Source organism: Anabrus simplex, chromosome 2 (assembly GCF_040414725.1).
Source record: "Anabrus simplex isolate iqAnaSimp1 chromosome 2, ASM4041472v1, whole genome shotgun sequence".
Classification (NCBI taxonomy): Eukaryota; Metazoa; Arthropoda; class Insecta; order Orthoptera; family Tettigoniidae; genus Anabrus; species Anabrus simplex.
The window spans coordinates 642,710,190-642,724,835 of NC_090266.1; the positions used below are offsets into that span (position 1 = coordinate 642,710,190).

General features: G+C 39.9%; 1 protein-coding gene across 1 annotated transcript in view; it reads left to right on the forward strand.

Moving 5' to 3' along the window:
• Positions 1-14,646, forward strand: part of HUWE1 (HECT, UBA and WWE domain containing E3 ubiquitin protein ligase 1) — a 1,366,532-nt gene that overhangs the window by 808,197 nt on the left and 543,689 nt on the right. The window contains exon 34 of the mRNA XM_068226019.1: positions 1,115-1,347. Within this exon, the coding sequence (XP_068082120.1) occupies positions 1,115-1,347 (233 nt within the window). The remainder of the gene's footprint in view (positions 1-1,114; positions 1,348-14,646) is intronic.

Genomic DNA, 14,646 nt, shown 5'->3' on the forward strand with positions numbered 1-14,646 from the left:
CGCGCATGCTGTATTGAAAGGGATAGGAGTGTGAAACTCGGTGAGTGACGATAAAATGTGTCACAGCTAGGTTTCTTGTAATTATAAACTGTTCTGTAGATATGTTTGATTTCAGGAGTTTAGATCATGAGGTCACAAGGATTGCTATATGATCACATGGGACAAATTCAATTTTGGATGCTGACAAGGAAATATTGGTTAGGAAAAGATCTAGAGTGGAGCGGGACATCTGTGTAATTCTAGTTGTCTAAGTTATCACTTGGCATGACATGCAAACTGGCTTTAGTTCTGGTTTCACAGACATGAGGATTCCTCCTCCACTAGTCTGGGTTCTATCCTTTCTAAATATCATATAGTTGTCAAGGCTTACTTAGCCATCAGTGGCACTCTTAGATAACCATGTTTCTTGAAGACGAACAGTGGAAGGATTGGAAGTCTTAAAGACACAGAAGTTACGGAAGGATGCTGTTATGGATTTTTCAGACTACAGGCATTGAAGGAAAACATCTTGATGTATTCATCAGGCCGAGTAGAAAGTACAGAGCTATAATCACTGTATACACTAATATTGACATCAGGTGGGTTGGATATTTTAAAAATCAGGATAGTATTGTCAGAAAACATTTCCAACACTTCCATTTGCACATATATATTCTATTGTGCCTTAATTGAGAGGTGCTAAGATTAATATATATCCAATGGCAAACTTTGCAACGTGAAGTCACTTCACTACTGTTTGGTTGTGCTGTGCGCTGCTGTTACATACAGTGTGGGTGGTACTGACATCTTTGTTACTAAGCCCTGAGTAGGTCTCCACATCGCACTATGCTATGGTGATGATTAGGATGCGCAACAGTGACTGGCATAGTTTACTAACATCGCAGTGCTGGTATACAGTTTCTCTCTGCCTAACTGTGAAATATCCACCTTCTTTATTACTCTACATGTTCGTGTTAGTTTGTTATTCTGGTATTCTTTTCCATCTTTTCTCACTTGACATAGACTAACATAATATCTTACAATTTGGGTAATGAATCCTACTTGTTACTTCTATGTTAATGACTAACCATCTTACTTAATACTAATAATTTACATTCATGTTTTATTTTTTCAGTGTTATGAATACTATAGTCAAGGTTATTCTGAGGAAAGGTCTCCTGAATGACTTGGCTAGGGTTTCACACTATCTGGATTTGTCAAGCCCTCATATTGCCAATTCAATCAATTCTGCATTGAAACCTCTTGAGACGTTGACTCGCATAGTAAATCAACCTACAGCAAGTTCTTCTAAATCAGGAAAAGTTAAATCTCAAGGAGTAACTGCAGAAGGAATAACAGATCATTCAGGTATGTACAGAAATTTATCCATTGGACACTTGTATGATGTGCAGTTGTACGCTGCGTACATTGTGATTCCTTTTCTATGTGCAAATTACTCTGTCTTTAAAAAAAGAATGTGCACCATGAAGGAGCCATCACAGGAGAACGTAAGTTGGTACAGTTAAAGAACATAATAGTATAAATAAAATGTCAAAATATTGTACCACATCAGGCATTTATTGCAGGATGCAGTTAGTACAGTATTGAACCGCCATAGTGCGGAGACAGGCAGCGAGTGGTACGGTCAGGCATGGACACATACAGATGTCTTGTATTCTCCTGAGGAAGATTCTGGCACAACTCGCCCTCCAAATTTGCCATAGTTGCCACTGGCCAAAATTGCAATTTAATCTGTTCCCAAACCTCTTGATGTACAAGAGATTTGGAGGCCTTGCTGGCCAAGGTAGCTTTGTTGACATCATAAAGGCAGGCCAGAGATACCTGTACTGTGATAGGCCGACATAATCATACTCCAATTAATTGAAGAAACAAGAATCCACCTGATCGATACTTTCACTAATAATCATACTGGAAAATGCATCAGGAAGGGAAGTGCAGATGGTCGCAAAAATTCCTGGATGTATTGCTGTACCATCAAGAGTTTCTACAGTCACCACAGTGGGGAATGTGAATTGTAAGAAGTTACACCCCACACTGTGACACCTCTCTTTGGGGCAGTGTGCCGCTATGTAGTGAGGTGTGGATCACTGAACTGGCCAGGACATCTCCAGACTCGAATTCGGCAATTGTCTGTATCGAGACAACCGTGATTGATTGCTGAATACCACTTGTCGTCAAGCTGCAAGCTGCCATGCTGCCTGTTCCTGACATAAGTTTGAAGGTGCTTGGTGATGCTCAGGTTCTAATGGTATATGACATAAGGGATGCTGCTATGACTGATCTGCTAGCCACCTCCATGTTATACTGGGTCGACATAGTGTATCTCCAACTGCCGTCTGTGGATAATGTGCAGTGATGCTCATGGAGTGCATACAGCCTGTCATTCGTCGAAATGATGTCCTATACTGGTAATTCCACTGGATTCTACCTGTGCTTTCTCAGTACGTGTGTGTGTACCCTCATGTTTCCAGTCGATCCAGAGCGAATGGACATTGCAGTCAGAATGGTTCAAGTGGTGAGCATTGAGCCGAAATGCCCAACCTGGCTGTCGTAGTCAGCCGATGCCACATCTCTCAAACTCGTAGCTGGTCAAAGGTTTGTCGAATGTGCCACTGAGGCATACTGCATATTAAGTTAGCTCTGTGCTTCACATTGCTTGTAATGCCTTATTCATTGTCGTGCATCCATGAATGAGGGAGGGACATGTATGCCCTATGCTTTTCCCATGTGAGCAGTCGGCATTAAAATTAAATGGAACACTTTAGTCTATGCCGGGCTGAGTGGCTCAGGCGGTTAAGGCGCTGGCCTTCTAACCCCAACTTGGCAGGTTCGATCCTGGCTCAGTCCAGTGATATTTGAAGGTGCTCAAATACGACAGCCTCGTGTTGGTAGATTTACTGGCACGTAAAAGAACTCCTGCGGGACTAAATTCCGGCACCTTGGCGTCTCTGAATACTATAAAAGTAGTTAGCGAGACGTAAAACAAATAACATTATTCATGTTTGTGGGTTACTGTAGTCACGTCCTAGTTCGTGAACCATGGGCAACGGCTGAGTAGCCTAGTAAGTGGTCCTGACAGTCGGGATACCAGTTGCTATGGAATGGGAGTGGGCATCTCGGACATATTCTGAGTCATGGCCTTCCTTGTGCTCAGGCGGCTAGGACTATACAATTCACCGGTGGTCCATATCCTGTTAGAGGAGAGATCCTCACTTTGACTATATGCAAGTAGGGTAGCATCCTGCTTCATGAATTTACCGAGCTCAGAACATTTTAAGCAAGCCTCGGACCTATGGGAGTAATGGAGTCCCACTCCCATTTGACAGGCGAGGGACTCCTTGGAAACAACCTGGCGAATGAAATGGAATTCGATAGGAAGCTATTAATATTTTTTTGCCACGGGCTTTACGTCGCGCCGACACAGATAGGTCTTATGGCGATGATGGGATAGGAAAGGCCTATGAGTTGGAAGGAAGCGGCCGTGGCCTTAATTAAGGTACAGCCCCAGCATTTGCCTGGTGTGAAAATGGGAAACCACGGAAAACCATTTTCAGGGCTGCCGATAGTGGGATTCGAACCTACTATCTCCCGGATGCAAGCTCACAGCCGCGCGCCTCTACGCGCACGGCCAACTCGCCCGGTCTATTAATATTAATGGGGCTTATGGAAGAAAGAAGGTAGAACTGGCTGAGTCAGCAAAGAGGAAGCATCTGGATGTGCTAGGAGTAAGTGATATTCAGGTGAGGGGAGATAATGAAGAAGAGATTGTGAAGTGTACTTGACGGGTGTTAGAAAGGGAAGGGCAGAGTCTGGGATAGGGCTCTTTATCAGGAATACCATTGCACATAACATAGTTTTTGTTAGGCACGTAAATGAGCGAATGATGTGGGTAGATTTGTCAGTTGGAGGAATTACGACAAGAATTGGGTCCGTGTATTCACCATGTGAGGGTGCAGATGAGGATGAAGTTGACAAGTTTTATGAAGCATTGAGTGACATCGTGGTCAGGGTCAACAGCAAGGATAGAATAGTGCTAATGGGCGATTTCAATGCGAGAGTTGGGAATAGAACTGAAGGATATGAAAGGGTGATTGGTAAATGTGGCGAAGATATGGAAGCTAATGGGAATGGGAAGCGTTTGCTGGACTTCTGTGCTAGTATGGGTTTAGCTGTTACGAATACATTCTTCAAGCTTAAGGCTATTCACCGCTATACATGGGAGGCTTAGGGGTACCAGATCCATAATAGACTATATCTTAACAGACTTTGAATTCAGGAAATCTGTTAGGAATGTACAAGTTTTCTGCGGATTTTTCGATGATACAGACCACTATCTGATCTGTAGTGAACTAAGTATCTCTAGGCCTAGGGTAGAGAAAGTGAAATCTGTCTGCAAAGGAATAAGGGTAGAAAATCTCCAGGACCAGGAAATTAGACAGAAGTACATGGATATAATTAGTGAGAAGTTTCGAAGAGTAGACAGTAAGCAGGTTCAGGATATAGAAAGTGAATGGGTGGCATACAGGGATGCTGTAGTAGAAACAGCAAGGGAATGCCTAGGAATAACTGTGTATAAAGATGGGAAAAGGTGAACATCTTGGTGGAATGATGAAGTGAGAGCAGCCCGTAAACGTAAAAGGAGGGCTTATCAGAAGTGGCTCCAAACAAGGGCTGAGGCAGACAGAGATTTGTACGTAGATGAAAGAAACAGAGCGAAACAAATGGCTGTTGAATCCAAAAAGAATTCATGGGAAGATTTTGATAATAACCTGGAAAGCAGCAGGGAAACCTTTCTGGACAGTAATAAAGAATCTTAGGAAGGGAGGGAGAAAGGAAATGAACAGTGTTTTGGGTAATTCAGGTGAACTCATAATAGATCCCAGGGAATCACTGGAGAGGTGGAGGGAATATTTTGAACATCTTCTCAATGTAAAAGGAAATCTTCCTGGTGGTGTTGCGAACAGCCAAGCTCATGGGGAGGAGGAAAATGATGTTTGTGAAATTATGCTTGAGGAAGTGGAAAGGATGGTAAATAAATTGCATTGTCATAAGGCAACAGGAATAGATGAAATTAGACCTGAAATGGTGAAGTATAGTGGGAAGGTAGGGATGAAATGGCTTCATAGAGAGTGAAATTAGCGTGGAGTGTTGGTAAGGTGCCTTCAGATTGGACAAAAGCAGTAATTGCACCTATCTATAAGCAAGGGAACAGGAAGGATTGCAACAACTATCGAGGTATCTCATTGATTAGCATACCAGGCAAAGTATTCACTTGTATCTTGGAAGGGAGGGTGCGATCAGTGGTTGAGAGGAAGTTGGATGAAAACCAGTGTGGTTTCAGACCACAGAGAGGCTGTCAGGATCAGATTTTCAGCATGCGCCAGGTAATTGAAAAATGCTACGAGAGGAATAGGCAGTTGTGTTTATGTTTCGTAGATCTAGAGAAAGCATATGACAGGGTACGGAGGGAAAAGATGTTCACTCTACTGGGGGATTATGGAATTAAAGGTAGATTATTAAAAGCAATCAAAGGCATTTATTTTGACAATTGGGCTTCAGTGAGAATTGATGGTAGAATGAGTTCTTGGTTCAGGGTACTTACAGGGGTTAGACAAGGCTGTAATCTTTCACCTTTGCTGTTCGTAGTTTACATAGATCATCTGCTAAAAGATATAAAATGGCAGGGAGGGATTCGGTTAGGTGGAAATGTAGTAAGCAGTTTGGCCTATGCTGACGACTTGGTCGTAATGCCTGCAGTCTAATATCTTGGAACTTGAAAATAGGTGCAATGAGTATGGTATGAAAATTGGCCTCGCAAAGACTAAATTGATGTCAGTAGTTAAAAAATTCAACAGAATTGAATGTCATATTGGTGATACAAAGCTAGAACAGGTCGATAATTTCAAGTATTTAGGTTGTGTGTTCTCCCAGGATGGTAATATAGTAAGTGAGATTGAATCAAGGGGTAGTAAAGCTAATGCAGTGAGCTCGCAGTTGCGATCAGCAGTATTCTGTAAGAAGGAAGTCAGCTCCCAGATGAAACTATCTTTTCATCGGTCTGTTTTCAGACCAACTTTGCTTTACGTGAGCGAAAGCTGGGTGGACTGAGGATATCTTATTCATAAGTTAGAAGTAACAGACATGAAAGTAGCAAGAATGATTGCTGGTACAAACAGGTGGGAACAATGGCAGGAGGGTACTCGGAATGAGGAGATAAAGGCTAATTTAGGAATGAACTCGATGGATGAAGCTCTACGCATAAAACGGCTTTGGTGCGGTCGTGAGGCGAATGGTGGAGGATAGGTTACATAGGAGAATAATGGACTCTGCTATGGAGGGTAAGAGAAGGAGAGGGAGACCAAGACGACGATGGTTAGACTCTGTTTCGAACGATTTAAAGATAAGAGGTATAGAACTAAATGAGGCCACAACACTAGTTGCAAATCGAGGATTGTGGCGACGTTTAGTAAATTCTCAGAGGCTTGTTGACTGAAAGCTGAAAGGCATAACAGTCTATAATGAGAATGTATGTATGTATTATTACTTTAGTCTGTTGTTATTTAGGAGTTTCATGTCCGTATTGACTGATTACACATATATGGATAAGAAAGAAATTCCACCTTATCAATACTGTTTATTGTAAATGCAGACTTACATCAGTACCAGTTTCGACCCTGTTTGGTCATCATCGGCTGACGTATCGTGGTTTTACATCTATTAGGCATTGGTTTGTATTGTCTAAAAAGATGTTGTCATCCGTTAGCACATCCAGATGTCTTATGGGGATATGAGTTGAATGTATGTTCTCATTTGTAAGTTCGTAAAATTTTTTGCGATTTAAATACGATTTTTAACACTTAACCTAAGCTTAAAAACTATTTGTACATACACATTAAACACATTAAAAGCACTAAAAATAGTATATAAAACACTTCATGGGTTCAAAAATTTCGTGTCTTGCGTATTCCTTCTTCAGATTTCCATGTTAGTCTTGTAAGCATATATTTATGTCGGTTGATTTCGTGCTCGTGAACAATTGTATAGGTTCTTGAGAACGTTCTATTTGACTGAAAGATGTCTTCATGTATGCTTCATCATCTGCTTCAAACCTTTAAGAACAAGATTTTGTTTACAGCTGAGCCACATACTGTCTCTGTCCACACTATTGGATCATTTATTGACATGGGTTTTTTTTTATAAGCATACATGGAGACATCTTTCAGTCAAATAGAACTTTCTCCAGAACCTATGCCATTGTTTACGAGCACAAAATCAACCAATGTAAATATATGTTTACAAGACTTTAACATGGAAATCTGAAGAAGCAATATGCAAGACATGAACTTTTAAACCCATTAAGTGTTTTATATAATATTTTTAGTGCTTTTAATGTGTTTAATGAGTATGTACAATTAGTTTTTAAGCTTAGGTTAAGTTTTAAAAATCGTATTTAAACCGCAAAAACAATTTTACTTTTACGAACTTATAAATGACAACATACATTCAACTCGTATCCCCATTAGACATCCAGATGTGCTAATGGATGACATCTTTTTATACAAGTAATACAAACCAATGCCTAATAGATGTAAAACCATGATACGTCAGCTGATGATGACCAAATAGGGTCGAAACCGGTACTGATGTAAGTCTATATTTACAATAAACAGTATTGATAAGGTGGAATTTCTTTCTTATCCATATACAGTAGTAGAACCTTGATTATATGTTCCCGGAAACTATGATTTCCCGTATTATTCGTTCAAATTACGTGGTCCCGCAAGCATCCTAATTAAGTCAGGTTGTAAAAATCCCGCATTATCCGTTCCTCGAAGAAACTATTTCCTGAATCAACCTTCCAGAAATTTCAGTCCCTCGATCATGCGTTTTTCAAGAAACTGCATCTCACGAAAGGATGGCCACCGGTACGGCGTACTTACTGATCATGGTGTTAACATCTCGTCATTGCGGTAATTTCAGGTAGTAGGCTACTGCACTGGAAAAGCGATCGGCGGCGAACTTGCATAGGGCACCACCTTAGCATCGCATTCAGGCGGTATTGTTTAGAGAATCCGTGGAAATCATAAAGCAGTGTGTCCACAACTATTGGAAGGAGACAGAGCACATTTCGACAGCTCTACTTGAAGATGGAATGAATTTCATCAAATGTTCGTACCGTACTTGCAAAACGTCTACATTATGTCCAGGGTTATATGTTAATTTATTTTTTTTTACTTTTTTCGAGTGTATCGCCGAACAGGTTTTTGGCATTTCCTTCATGGCACTGTATAGTCACTGGGCTTTCAGGCAGGAATCGAAACTGCTCCTTCTTAGGTAACACAAATTTACAGTAGTTATTTTAATATTATCGTACATGATTATGTTATCGAGACCAGAACAGATATTGCACCTGACATGCATAAAGCCATGGGGGGTTTTGGGTTTGCCTATTACTGTTTTCGTCCTGATATAAGACTGGGAATTTCACGTTTTTGTGTTAAAATGTTGTATAAACTGCAGTTGTTTTATTTGCGCACGTTTCATTTAAAGCTTTGTATCATTTCGCACTCGTACCGACTTGGACATCGAGCGCACTTTCTAGCTGAGCTCAAGGTCACGAATAATCGTAATTTCGGAAGTGTTAATGATATTTTTTCTCTTTCCAATTTGTTTGTGATTAGCGATGGGCAGAATTTAATTTAATGCATTTGCGAACTTGAAAATCGATACTGACATTCGAAACCATATTCTCGAGTTCAACATAACCTTGAAAAGCAGATGTAGGCCTAATTTACACGGTACAAGATTTCCATAAGCTGACTATGAACAGTACACCGGTGAACAAATTACAATGGAAGATAAAGAAGAGGATTTCGCCATCATGTTCGGCTCTTTTGTTTCTAATGTGCTTTATTTTATTTGATTAGAGAATTAACAACTACTTGTGGTCTAGTGTTGTTTGGCTTGCTGTTACGGGTATTAGATTTTTCGAAGAGTTTAGCTCTGACTGATCAAAGTTGTTGAACTGAAAGATTTTTTCAAAGCAAAACTGAGGAAGTTTCCCCGATAAAACTCAATGTAAGGTTTCGAGATTTTTAAGTCGTGTAGGAGTAATTAATGTTTGAAGCCAGCCCCGCGGTCAAACTTGCCTGCCTCTCACCCGGAGGGCCCGGGTTCGATTATCTCTGTCAGGTCAGGCATTTTTACCTCTATATGAGGGCTGGTTCCAGGTTCACTCATTCTACGATTACCTTTAATAGAGGAGCTATTGAATGGTGAGATGGCGGCCCCAGCCTAGAGAGCCCGGAATATCGGCTGAGAGGATTTCAAATCAAATCAAAATCTCTTTATTTGCAAATGAGGTGTCTACCTCGGTGGCAAATGGTACACTAAAATACATTATTGTCAAGCACTAAATATTAAATTAACAAGAGAAGAAAATTTTTCCTATAATACAATATTATACAATTTACGCTAACAATGTTTTCTATTAAACACACAGCTCATCCTTAATAAATTTATATTGTTTACAAAATTCTAATTATAATATCTCCTGTACTACTTACAAATATAGTCAACTGATATACAGTATGTGGAATTGCTTCAAATGATACTATAAAACTGGTATAACATTAATATTTACATTGCATTTATTTACTTACTATTTTTTTTTTTACCCGTTCTGGATCCTAAGTAGCATAACGACCTGCTGCGTCTTAACCAGAGCCCCTTTTGCCACCACTTTTCAGAGTTCCTGAAGGGCCTTCACAGCTACCGTAGCGGTCCCAGGGCCCTCGAAGTCCCCACTGTACTTCACCCCTACAGGCAGTCCCCTACTTTAGCTGTCCAAACTCCTTAGACCAGGGGATGGAATTAATTTATTCACACACATGTTTTTTATATACAATAACCTGCACCGGTCGAATGCCCTCTAACACTTCATTTATTTTCTCTGTTGCTGTTTATTCTCTTCTTGAATATCTGTACAGATTTCGGAAAAGGATCAAACACTACCCCTGGTAAACTGTTCCACTCCTTCACACCCTTCCCAATGAATGAAAATTTACCCCAATCGCTTCTGCTAAAATTCCTTCTAATTTTATATTTGTGGTCAGTCCTGCCGATATAATTATTTTCCAACTGAAGCCTCTCACGGATATCTCCCCATGCTTCTTCTCCTGTATAGGCTCTATATAATCCTGTAAGTCTAGTTTTCTCCCTTCTCTTACTTAAAGTTTCCCACCCAAGTTCCTTTAACATTTCTGATACACTACTGTTTCTCCTGAAATCCCCTGTTACAAATCTTGCTGCTTTCCTCTGCACACTATCTATTTCTTTTATTAGGTATTCTTGGTGAGGATCCCAAACACTGTTTGCATATTCCAATAATGGACGAACCATACTCAAGTAACTTTTTTCTTTTAATTCTTTGTTGCATCCTTTAAGTAGCCTCATTATGCTTTCCCAACAATGTCATCAATATGTCCCTTCCAGTGCAAATTACTTTCAAATCTCACACCTAAGTATTTGCACTTGCCATCTTTTGGGATAACTACCTCATCCAAAGTATATTCAAATTCAGTTTTAAAGCTCCTGTTTGTAAAAGTTGTAACAGTTGATTTGCCTCCATTAACCTTCATATTATTTTCTTCAACCCATTGTTGGATACTTTCAAGGTCCCTTTGTAATTCTGAACAATCCTCAATGTTGTTTATTTCTCTATAAACAATTATGTCATCTGCATACAATCTTATTTTTGATGTTATATTGTTCCCTAAATCATTTGCATATATTAAGAAAAGTAACGGACCGATTATACTACCCTGTGCAATTCCCTTCCAAACTTTCTCTTCCTGCGATACATTATTTCCTACTTTGACTTTCTGAACCCTTGAATTTAGAAATGCTTTTATCCAACGTGTAACCCTTACGTCCAATCCTATTCCCTCCAATTTCTTTAATAATATTCCATGTTCCACTCTATCAAAGGCTTTGGAAAGATCTATGGCTATGCAATCTAACTGACCTCCTGAATCCAACTGATCTGATATGTCCAGCTGAAACCCCACCAGTTGTGCCTCACAAGAAAATTTCTTTCTAAATCCATACTGGCTCCTCATGAACCAATTTTTATCATCACATATCCCTCTGATGTACTTCGATATTAAACTCTCGAGAATTTTACAAACTATACTGGTCAGGCTGATTGGTCTGTAGTTCTCTGGTTTCCTTTTATCACCCTTTCCTTTATAAATTGGTATTATTATAGATTCCTTCCATTCCTTTGGTATTACACTATTATTTATGACATAGTCAAAGAGAAATTTTAAATAAGGCACTATGTACCACCCCATTGTCTTTAATACCTCCCCAGTAATTTGATCACTTCCTGCAGCTTTTCCTTGCTGAAGCAGTTGGATTTCTCTGAAAATATCTTCGTTTGTGAATGAGAAGCTTCTTGTTTCCCTCTGTCTCTCTCCCTCTCTATCTTCTGTTTCGGTTTCCAACTCTTGACAATCATCTACTGAATCTCTAAATTCCCTACTAAATAGGTTTGCTTTCTCAGTATCTGTTAAATAGTGTTCACCCCCTTCTCCCACCATTGTAGGAATTTGGACTCCTTTTCCTTTTTGATTCCTGATATATGAATACAGCTTTTTCCATTTCCCTTTGTGGTCATTACCCTCTTGAAGTATGCCATTCATATAATTCTCTTTTGCTTCCTTTTTCACTCTATTCAGTTCCCTCATTAGCTGTTTTCTAGTTTCTCTACTCTCCCTACCCTCTTTGATTTTCCTGTTTACTATTCTACATTTTCTTTTTAATTTTCTTATTTCCCTTGTATAATAAACAGGGTCTGAGGTCATTTTACCCTTCTTAACAGGTACAAATCTCTTCTCTCCTTCCCAAATAATTCCTTTAAATTTAGCCCAAAGTGTATCCACATTACTCCCTTCACTTATCCAACAACTGAATTGTGATTTAAGGTAAGTCCCAAATTCATCAACTTTAGTATTTCTGTACAATTTCTTGTCTTGTGTAACCCTCTTATTAAGCCTTTTTGGTACGAGTCCTACATCCATTATTACAGCCTTATGGTCTCCTATTCCTTCAATTACCTCAGTTTTATCAACAATTTCCCATGGTTTAACCAAGAATACATCTAGTAAGTTATTGAGACGAGTCGGTTCTTGTACTACTTGTGTAAATCCTCCCTCCCAAATTAACTCATTTGCCAGTTTCTGTTCATGGGCTTCACTTGCAGCTCCTTTCCATTCAACTTCAGGCAAATTTAGATCTCCCCCAATTATTACCATATCATTATTATTGTTTTCATGAGTATAATCTATTATTTTTTCAAAGATTTCCATGTCTCTTTCCTCTCTTCCAGGCCTGTATGTTCCTATAATTCCCACCTCCTTCATATTATCACAAACTAATTTTATCCCTAATATTTCATCCCTTTCATCGGTAAACCATTCATGTGAACAGTAAGTTTCCTTCACCAGAATAAACACCCCCCCTCCCTTTTTATCTCCTCGGTCTCTACGATAGACTGTGTACCCTTCTGGAAATACTTCTCTATTACCCACCCCTTCTTTCAACCACGATTCCACTCCTATCACCACATCAGTCTCATAAGATTCCATCAATGTACCGAATTTTAATTGTTTATTTACTACACTTTGGCAGTTTACCAAGAGCACTCTCAGACCCCCTTCCTCCCTAAAACTTGACTGTTGCAATTGGGTAACTTGAAATTCCTTACTATCCTGAGTTTCTTTTTCTAGTTGACTGATTTGTTACACTGACCATGCGTCGCCTCGTAATCTGCAGGCCATCGGACCGAGGGCGGTCGCTTGTTAGGCGGAAGGCCCTTTGGGGCTGTAATTTGGTTTGGTTTAGGAGCCTTTGTCAGATTATAAGTAGTCTACACATATTTAATTTTTGTGATGTTTAGCCAAATTGTTGATGGTTCATTCGTTCCCGGATTTTCCGTTTTCCCTGTTGTAAGTTTTTTTTTTTTTTTTTCCGTGGTCCCTCCAAAAACGGAGAATTGAGGTTCCACTGTACACTTTAGTCTATGACGATAGTGTGTAGCAAATCTTTTGCTATACTCGTGAATCATTCATGGTGCAGGTTTTCTCTTTCTTTAAATTTGTGTACTTAGTTTAACACTAGAACAGCTGAAAATCTCACATACCTAGAACAGCGGTAAGGGGTCATTTTGACACTTCATTAGAAATGCTCGGAAACGTTCAAATTAGAACACAGAAAAGAGATGTATTTTCTTTTACTGTTTTTCTACAACTTTATTTTACACATAAATACCTGACATTAGTGTATGGACCTTTTATATTACTGATGGACACATGAATATTCACACACAACTCACCATGTTTCTGTTTCTCTAAGAAGTTTTCACAAAATTAACCAATTGAACACCTTGTCTTAGCTAGTCGTCGATATTACAACGATCATACATTTTCAGTAATTCCTTAGGAAAACTGAAAACATGCTAAACACATTTTGCACACACAACTTCTACTTTTCGTGCACATTATCCGCACACTGCTTTGAGGCACTTGCTGCAGGCATCTCTAGACTTGTTGCCTTTACACAGACCAACTTGGCACTTCTTCCGCTTTTTAGATGGATATGGTCCTGCAACTTCCTCCTCATTTTGTTGTTGTTGTTGTTGCCCTTGCTCGCCCCACCTTGTTAGTTCACTTGCCAGCTGGATGATGAACTGCTTCCGCTTTATCTTCCTACCCGTTACTTGCTTGTAAATGACCCAAGCATTGATAGCTGTTATGTCAAGGATATTGTAAAAGACATGCATTGGCCACCTTCTGCATGGAGCCTTGGCGGTATATTTACGGGACATTTGGTCTATCACATCTACCCCGTGTTTTGTGCCGTTGTAGAATGTTACAGTTTCTGGCTTCTTTTTTCGCTCTGTGCTGATTGTTACTTGAGCGTGTCGTGTGCTGAGAAGAAGGACGTTCTTGTTCTTCTTTCCTTGGTACACTGTCAAGGTGCATTGTGGGTTCCCAGTCTGTCGCAAGATGGTTGTAGAGTACAATTCACACTTGGACTTCTTCACCTCAGTAGGGATTTCCCGACGGATGGGGTTGATTGTTCCCACCAACGAAGTCTTTTTCTCTTGGAGTTTCTTAGCAAGTTGGAGTGATGTGAAGAAGCTGTCTGTCGTCACGTTTCGCCCTTGGTTTAGAAACGGCTCCATGAGGCGAAGTACTACGTACTCTCCCAGAGGCTGCTTATCAGGACGCGCGTCAACTTTACTAAGGTATGGAAAAGCATTGCAGATGTATTTTGAGTTCACATCTGCAGCAATCCAGAATTTGAGTCCATACTTGTCGGGCTTGTTTGTCATAAACTGGGTAAATCTGCACCTGGTTTTGCTGGGAAGTAATTGTTCATCGACTGTAATATTTTCACTTGGGCGGTAACAGCGAAGGCAATTTTCTACGAATTTTTGCCAGATTTCAGAGACAAGAGCAAACCTGTTAGTTGGCAGGCGCTCAGCTTGGGTTGATTTCTCGTCGAAGCGGAGGAATCTGAGAAGCTCCCGAAATCTATCTCTTGACATTGTGTCCTTCATGAATTGCTGTCCCTAATAAT